Source organism: Canis lupus, chromosome 27, assembly GCF_003254725.2.
Source record: "Canis lupus dingo isolate Sandy chromosome 27, ASM325472v2, whole genome shotgun sequence".
NCBI lineage: Eukaryota > Metazoa > Chordata > Mammalia > Carnivora > Canidae > Canis > Canis lupus.
In genome coordinates this window covers 2,153,184-2,162,227 of record NC_064269.1, presented here as the reverse complement: position 1 = coordinate 2,162,227, position 9,044 = coordinate 2,153,184, and the positions used below count along the sequence as shown (strand labels likewise).

The 9,044-nt window shown below is 42.9% G+C and overlaps 1 protein-coding gene across 4 annotated transcripts in view; it reads left to right on the top strand.

Annotated features, from left to right (window-relative positions):
• The first annotated feature begins 57 nt into the window (after positions 1–57).
• Positions 58–9,044, top strand: part of EIF4B (eukaryotic translation initiation factor 4B) — a 32,311-nt gene continuing 23,324 nt past the window's right edge. For 2 of the 4 annotated variants that reach the window (XM_025458788.3, XM_025458787.3), the window contains exon 1: positions 58–270. In XM_025458788.3, the coding sequence (XP_025314573.1) occupies positions 258–270 (13 nt within the window). In that variant the 5' untranslated portion in view covers positions 58–257. The remainder of the gene's footprint in view (positions 271–9,044) is intronic. The other 2 variants (XM_025458790.3, XM_025458789.3) reach the window with 1 other exon arrangement.

Below are 9,044 nucleotides of genomic sequence, written 5' to 3'. Positions count from 1 at the left end.
CCGCCCCCTCGCCCGCGCGGAGCCCTGCGTAAAGCGAGAGGGACTTCGCGACAGCCCAGGCCCCACCCCTTTGGCCACATGTCGCGCAGGCCTTCCCGTCGGACGCCGCGCCGCCTCCTCGCGCTGCTTTACGAACCCAGAGCGGCGCCGCCCCGCCCCCTCCCCCTCCCAGCTTCGCCTCTCCTAGCCCGACGCTCCCGCTATAATCACGTGATCGCCTCATCCGGGTCCTTTGCGTTCTCTCTCCCTCTCCCAACATGGCGGCCTCAGGTGAGTGAGCGGCCGAGCGCGGCCGAGGACCAGGCTCGTTCGCCGCCCTCCGAGCCTGATCCGCGGGCTCCCCGGAATCGGGGGACGGGCGGCAGCGCTCTCCTTCGGACTGCGGGGCTGCGGCGGGCTGGCGGCTCGGCCACGTGAGGTTATCGCCTCGGGATGTCGGGGGGGAGGGGACGGCGTCCTTCCCCTCCCCCTCACACCCTTTTCACCCCGTCAGCGCGAGGTTGGAGCGGGGAGGAACGCCGGCCTCCGGCTTGGGCCCGAGCGACGGGGCGCGGGGAGGAGGCTCTGCGGGAGGCGGGGGCCTCCTCGTGGGCGGTTGGCGCGCGGGCGGGCGCACGGCGGGCGACGTGTGCGAGGCGCGAGGCCGCGGCGGGCGGGGTGGGGGTGGGGTGGGGGCGGGGGGGCGGTTAGAACGCGGCGGGGAGGGCGCGGCGCGCGTGCGCGGTAGGCCGGGCGAGGGGCGCGGGCCTGGGGCGCGGCGGGGGCGCGGCGGGGCCGGGGGCGCGGCGGGGGCGCGGGCCTTGCTCTGCCTCCCGCCTGCCCTTGCGCTCGCTGCGCTCCTGTCGCCCGGTGCGGCCCGCTGCCCGCTGCTCCCCGAGGGTGGACGTCGCGGGGGTGGGGGTGGGGAGCCCGGTGCGGTGCGCCCACGTGTCGGAGCAGCGCGAGCGAGGATGGAGACCCAGATGGTCTGGAGGCCTTTTTTTTTTTTCTTTTTCTTTTTCTTTTTCCCTCCTCCTTAATCAGTACGCCTTTACTGATCAGAAAGCAAGCCAGGCATGTTCTAGGTGCCGGGGAGGGACCACACACACACACACACACAAAAAGGAGGGGGGGTGAACAAGATCAGATCCCTTGACAGCTTCCATTTTTGGTATATTTTGATAGGTCCGATAGTAGAAGTCAGCTTTTCTTTCTCTTTTCTTTCTTTTTTCTTTTTTCTTTTTTTTTTTTTTAACTACTGGGGAGTGCTTTTAAAATATTAGTGGATACAGTTGGGGTTTTTTTGTTTTGTTTTTTTGTTTGTTTATTTTAGAGGACTTTGGAGTAGGGAGTATCAGTCAGTGTCCTGCAAGTCTGCATTTCTCAAGGACTTGGCGATGGGTTTTGGGATATTTTCAGCATTCGCTTTAGTTTGGGGGATGATAATTTATTTCTCTGGCATGATCATGGGTTCTGCAAAACATTGCTTGCTATCCCTAAGATACTCATTTCTCATTAGAAATGGATTTTCTGGGGATTCCCCGGGTGGCTCAGTGGTTGAGCGTCACCTTTGGCCCCAGGGCGTGACCCCGGGTTGCTGGATCGAGTCCCACATCGGGGTCCCTGCATGGAGCCTGCTCCTCCCTCTGCGTGTGTCTCTGCCCCTTTCTCTCTCTCTCTCATGAATAAATAATTTTTTTTAATTGATTTTCTTTGTCAACCTAGGACACTAAGAATTAGGTATGTTTTTGGAAAATGTTGAGGGAATTGAGGTGCGCTTGAATATTATAATACTTTTCATTTGTGTAGCACCTGACAGTTGACCAGGCACTCTTGTGTATGTATGTTCTCATTTGATCCTCTGTTAGATAACGTGGGCAGATGGTGGTATCTCCAGCAGAGAAAGATTAAATTGTTCAAGGTCACATGGCTGCAGGTAGCAGAGCAAGGTCAAAATCTTGGAGACTCCTGACTGTCCTCCATTATCAACTTGGAAATTACAAAGTTGGCTTCCATGTGATCGTATTTTGGGGATCTACCCAAAAACTTTATCTGAATTAGAGTACTTATTTGGCCTGGATTTGCCATCTTGACGGCTTGGTGCCATAATTTAGTGAAAAGCCCATAATTCGTTTTTCACTAAAACGTGGCTTTTTTAGGGGTGGAAGACACGTTGGCAGTCTGTGCCCTGCATTTTACAGAACTGAGCGAAATCTAGACTAAAGGGATTTGCTTGGTGTCCACTTCTGTTCTTCCACGTTTACCCCCTTTTTGAGCCCCTCATCTCTTTACTTGGGTTCCATAAATCTTCTTAGCTTTGTAGTATGTGTAAGAAACAGTATCTTGAGTACGAGGTTACATCTGACAGTCTGCCCTTGGGGAATTTGGTATTTATCAGACTTTTCCCACTTTGCATCCTTTCCAGTCTCATTGGTTTTGTTGAGCGGCCAATATTACCAGATACAGCCATGTTAATGAGACTAAAATTCTTGGTGTATTTTCAATATACTTCTTGATGATGCTCAATGTCTTGTTGAAAATATATCTTATATTTCTCAGTGAAAATACCCTTGATATGATAGAACTTCACAGGCCCCTTGTAAATGAGACCAAAAAATTCTTTGCAGCAATACCAGTATCCAGTTGACCCTTCGATTTTCAAGAACCAAAAGTGTCCCAAAACGGACTATTGAACTGCTCTCCTTACTTGAGACAAATGCTTTCAAATTGGAAATAGTGGTTGTATGCACAGAAGACAGAAGGCCTTTCACTTGTATAGCACTTGAAAATGTCATCTTGTTTAATTATTTTCACAGGGATAGAATAGTTGTTTACATACAGTGCTTTTCCTTAAAGAGTAACATAGTTTCATTATATGCTGTTCACATACAGGTTTCCCCTGCTCTCCAGGGGTAGAGCATTTTGTAAACTGGAATGGCATAAAGCAAAGAAGCGATGACCATTAGTTTTTAGGGAAATTTTTTGGAGCATTCCTGGTACCTTGGGGTGTATCTTGCTAACAAGATAAAGCACAGATGTTCACAGACAGTTCAAAGTTTTGGTAGTTTGATGTTGAGTATAATTCTGGGGGAATGAGCTTGAACGTGGCACACTGTTGAAAGTGTGTGCTGCCTGCATTATGGCTTAATAGCAAAACAAACACCTGATGCTGTTTTTTGTTTTGGTAAGAGCAAAGATTCTCTCTAGGTTTCTTTCAGTTAGGGAAAACAGGTAATGATGTAAGTCTTTCATAAAAGCAAAATGGCATAATGCAGCCTTTTGAAAAGCAAGGGCTGGGGATCCGTCCCGCATCGGGTTCCCTTCCCTGCATGGAGCCTGCTTCTCTCTCTGCCTGTGTCTCTGTGCCTCTCTCTCTCTGTCTCTCTCTGTGTCTCATGAATAAATAAATACTTAAAAAAAAAAAGCAAGGGCTACCTATATTACTATTTTTTAATTCCATTCTCTACCATATGTTATTCTGGGAGTAGGATACCCAGATTCAGAAAGCCAAAACTAAACTGTATGAAAATTTAAATGCAGATACAAGGAGTGTCAAAGTAAAACATAGTGTTTCTATGTAGTTCTTAATATATATATGTATACTTTTAGGGGTGCCTGGGTGGCTTGGTTAAAGCATCTGACTCTTGATTTCTGCTCAGGTCTTGATCTCAGGGTCATGAGAGCACTGAGTCAGCTTGAGATCCTCTCCCTCTCCACTCCCCTCCCTACTCACTGACTCGTGCACACACTCTCTAAAATAAAAATAAAGTCTTTAAAATATATATATATCTTTTTTAAACAGCTTTTTAAGTTCAAATTTACATACCATATGTGTATGGCTTGACAGTATATCCTACCACTTTGTTCATACTAGTCTCATAGCATCTTAGAATGTATTCACTTTTTATGAAGATGGGGGAAAGAATTAACCTCGGAGTATTGTTTTTTAAAAATTAAGTGCATATTTCTAATTAATTATATGTGTGTATACTTAAGTGCACACACCAAAGTCAATTTGTGTTTTTACATCAACAACCATATTGAGTGTGGAAAGGTAAGGGGAAGGCAGTATGGCATTTTCCTCCCACTGTCAGTATGAAGAAGTTGAGTCATGTAACTGAATTGGTGAGGTCAAGGTGGTGCAGCTTACTCTTACTTGGTTTTTATTCTCTACTGTGCTCAACTGTAGTGCAGTAAGGTGAGGCCTGTGGACATTATGATATTACATTGTATGAAACCTCATGGCTTGGCTTTAAACAGCAGCATAATTAATTTAGTTCTAGGCACTCTAGTATAGGTGGACTGATTTGCATTTATACGGTATTGTTTCTTTAAGGGAACATTTGTTGATCATTATTCGTTTTTAATTCTGCAAGATTTGGCAAGATTCACTTTCCAGAAAGAAATGCCTTGCCGTATTAGAAGTCATTTCTTCCACCACCAGCCCCCAATCTGTTTATTTGTATTTACCTATTCTTTTTTTTTTTTTTTGTATTTATCTATTCTAAACATAAAAATGAAATCATACAACGTGGAGACTTTTGTTACTAGCTTTTTTCATTTAGCATATTTTCAGGGTTTATAACATTGTGGGATGTATGGGTACTCATTCTTTTTTATTGTAAAATCTGTTGTATGAATATTTACATTTAACTTATTCATTCATTGTTTGATGGGAATTTGAGTTGTTTCCCGTTTTTTTCCTATTATGAATAACGCTGCTGTAATCTTGTCCATACAAGACAAGTCATTTTTATGACATTTTCTGACTTCTTAGCCTGTAGATACTAACATTCAGAAGAATTGATAACCCTATAAAATAAGTGGGATTTAGTCTGACAAGATCTAAAATTAAGGAATGTAAGTTTTGACAGAGCCTCACATGAATGTTCGGACTTTGTGAATTCTTCCTAAATAAGAAATAATAGCTAAAGATGGAGAAGTACAGCTGCGTTGTACAACAAATAAGCTTTATTGCTTATAGTGCTTTAAGATGTCCTTTTGAAATTAAGATCTAGCAGCCAGTCAATAGACTTTGTCACTTCAGTATCTGACATTTGCTGCCTTTGTTGCTAATACAATGCAGTGGTAAAAGGAAAACATTCTGAGAAAACTAAAGGAATCCTATATTTTACATACAGCAGCCTGATAATCCTGAAGACTCAGTATTGCAGTCACTTCTAGTAGTGTGTTTTATACAGGGCTAGCATCTCCTTTTGTTTGTCCTTTATTTATTGATGTGAAGCCACCACTTAAACCAGTGTTTCTCAACCAGGAGACAATTTTGTCTCACCCGTCGAGGAGTCATTTACAGTGTCTGAAGGCATTTTTGGTTGTGACAGCAGGGTGGGGTTTTTGATACTAGCCTCTGATGAGCAGAGGCTGGAGATGCTGTTAAACATCCTACAATGCACTGGACAGCCCCCCACAACAAAGAATTACCCAGCCTAGAATTACCCAGTGGTGCAGAAGTTGAGAAATTCTAAATAAGAGTTAAGCTGGTTAGTTGTTTTGTTTTAAGATATTATTTATTTATTCATAGAGAGAGGCAGAGTCACAGGCAGGGAGAAGCGGGCTCCATCCCAGGTCTCCAGGATCAGGCCCTGGGCTGAAGACGGCGCTAAACCTCTGAGCCACCCGAGGTGCCCTGTATTTATTTTTATATCTGTTGTAGGAAACCCTGTTTATTAAGGACTCAGACGTTTTGTCTGCTAGACTGAAAGGTTTTTAATGCTATCTTTTAAGGTCTTTTATTTAACCTGTACAAGTATATAAAGAGCTTCAGAAGTACCTGGTACTTGTTCAGTAAATTGCAGTCATGATTAAGTCAGCAGACAGGATTTAGTAAAATTTCTAAGGTGTGTGTGTTTTCCCTTAGTCTGTGTGGGTCTGGCCTTAAATAATTGAGACACTTACTGTTTCTTACATGAGGTAGTTGGTTTAACTTTTTCACCAGTTCACATCAGATTTAAAGAAATTAAGAGTTGGACCAGTTTGATCACATGGCAAGTGATTATCCAGAGAAGACTTGAAATCCTAAGCATGTAATGGGCCTAGATAGATATTGGAGGAGCTAAGGGCATGGAGGATTTAGATAACATCATCGTTTCTCAGTTATTGGAGTGAAATAGAATGGAAAAAAACACTAGCACCCACTTTAGTTTACTGATTTTACTTTCTAAGGGCTGGTTAGTTCCTTTAAATCTGTTTATATTTGTACTAAGTCAGTGCTGCTGCTAGATTTAAATGAACATAAGTTACAGATCCTGTGAAAGAATTTTATCTTGTCTTTAAATGAAGACTGCCCATCATCCAGTGATTTCTCAGCCAGAAGTTTTTGGAGGGGACAGCAACAGAATCAGAAGAGGGAGATGTATGGTTTAAAAAGATACTCTGAACCAAACAGTGCTCTAATTTTTTTTTTTAAGTTACGGTGTTTATTATTTTGAAATTCTCAATAACATAAAAGGAAAGGGGGATTTGTTGGTCAAGAGTTGGGGAGAGGGGGTTAAAAAAAATCAAGAGATAAAAGTTGAGAAACCCTGATCTAGAAAGTTGGTAGAAGCCAAAGTCAGACCAAAGACAGGTTAATTCTAGATTCTGCTGTTTTGATATTAGATATGTATATAGAACAAGGGGGACAGGGGTGCTTTAATAAATTATTATTGTTTTTATGTTGAACTTGACCTCATGGACTGACCACCAGTTTTATATTTATTTCCCCAGTGACCAGGCAGATCAATAATTGGGTATTAGCTGATGGTACTAGGTTAAGCCCAAGAGAGTAAGGCTTTCTAGGATCATATTAGTCCCCAACACTTTTTGAATTAGAGGATGTGGAAAGGATGAAAATAAGCCTGTACAATGTGAACATTCTACTTCAGAGGCAGGCTTTATATCTTGTTCACATTTGCTTAATAAATTTTTCCCAGGCCTTTGCATATAAACCAGGTGTGCAAAATTCATGGCTACAGGACCCAAACTCTGGATAACTGCTTTCTTTCATAGCATAGAATAGATCCAAAATATAATTTGGTTAATCAGAAATGATGCTTTTATTTTTTTAATTTTTTTTTAAAGATTTTATTTATTCATGAGAGAGACCCAGAGAGAGAGAGGCAGAGACACAGGCAGAGGGAGAAGCAGGCTCCATGCAGGGACTGGATCCGATCCCGGGTCTCCAGGATCACACCCTGGGCTGAAGGTGGCGCTAAACCGCTGAGCCACCCAGGCTGCCCAGAAATGATGCTTTTAAAGCAGGATTGGTATTAAGTCACTTGGAAGAATCATGGAAACTACATCCAACACTATTTTCCCTCAGTATTATTGCAGCCGAGTTCATCTGGTTGGCACATTGAGACCATAATGCCTCAGGTTCTTAGTATGTCCAGAAGTCTGTTCATAACATTCATAGCAAGCAGGTCACATTTATTTCCTGAAAGTTGGGTGGGTTTGTTTGTTTGTTTGTTTGTTTGTTTGTTTGTTGAGGTGGGGACAGAGGGAAAGAATCCTTGCTGACTGCAGAACACAAAGACCCAAGCCTCAGGCTCTATCCCACCACCTTGAGATCACACCTTGAGATCACGACCTGAGCAGAAACCAAGAGTCAGCCACTTAACCAACTGAGCCACCCAGGAGCTCCCTGAAAGTTGGATTTTTTAAAAGAAAGGTGCCAGATGAGAGAGCATCCTTTGGTTAAACAAATGGTTGCATCATGTTACAAATTCTTAGTCTTCTTGGATTGAAAATGAGATGAGAATTGGAACATGGAGGAGGAACTCATGATTATAAAAGCCACAAAACTGGTCTTTGTTAGAACAAAGCTGCTTGCTTTTTTCTTATCATGTAGGGGCTGCTTTCAGGAGCCAATTTTAGGATTTCAGTCCTTTTGGCTCTTCTGCAGTAGCTGCTGACTGGTGCCATCTCAGAAAAAGTCCTGAGAGATAGTTAAAGAGATCAATCAGTCCTGAGATCAGTCCACTAAAAAGAGCCACTTGGAAATTGTAAAGATTTCATAACCACAGAAAACATTTGAATGTGTTAGTTCTTAGGGGTTACTTATGCTTTCCCCTTAGTACCCTGTCTCATCTGTGTAGTGTTAGGGTAGGTGAGGAATTTTTTTTTCCCAGCAGGCAGAGAAGTCCAGCTCTGTAGAGTCTTACATTGTGAACACTTTCAAATGACAGTGAGTAATACACTTTACCATGGTTATGGTAACCCCTGCCCCTCCTTCCATAGAACTAATAGGAAGCTCTTAGAGGCTGAGGCTCCTGTGGGAAGAGGTCTAGATTTGGTATCCAAAACCCTGGGTTTAATTCTAGCTCTGCTATCTAATATCTCTGTATCTGTAGGATAGTCATTTAACCTCTCTGAGGGTTAGTTTTCTTTTTTGTAAATTGATAGTAATGATTCCTACCTCATGTGGTCATTTTACAAGTATCAAACAATCCATATAAATGCCAAAATGAGTATGTTCTTAGGGGTAGGAGCTTTGTTTTAGTTCTTTGTATATCAGGAGCAGTGAATGTAGTTACCTGTCTTTTTATTTTTTTTTTTTTTTTGTCTTTTTTTTTTAAGATTTTATTTATTCATGAGAGAGAGAGAGAGGCAGAGACACAGGCAGAGGGAGAAGCAGGCTCCATGCAGGGAGCCCGATGTGGGACTCGATCCCAGAACTCGGGGATCATGCCCTGGGCCGAAGGCAGACGCTGAACCGCTGAGCCATCCAGGGATCCCTAGTCGCCTGTCATAAACACAAGTAGTTACTAAATTAAAATTTTCCAATGATATGTGAGTGAATATAGTAGAAATAAAAGGTTGATCCCACCTGTCTTAATGCTGAAACTTTCTAGACCCTTCATACATAAGCAAATTCATTTTGGCAGTTTTCACTGAGTTTTCTTGCCATATGCCAGTGTATCGTGCTTTGTCCTCATTTATATCTGTATAGTATGCCGTCTTGTCTTTTGGTGGCTCTTCATGTTGCTTTAACAGTAGTGCACTATACCACTCTTTAAATACCCAAGGAAATGATAAACGATCTTTCTTTTTGCTTTTTTAAAACA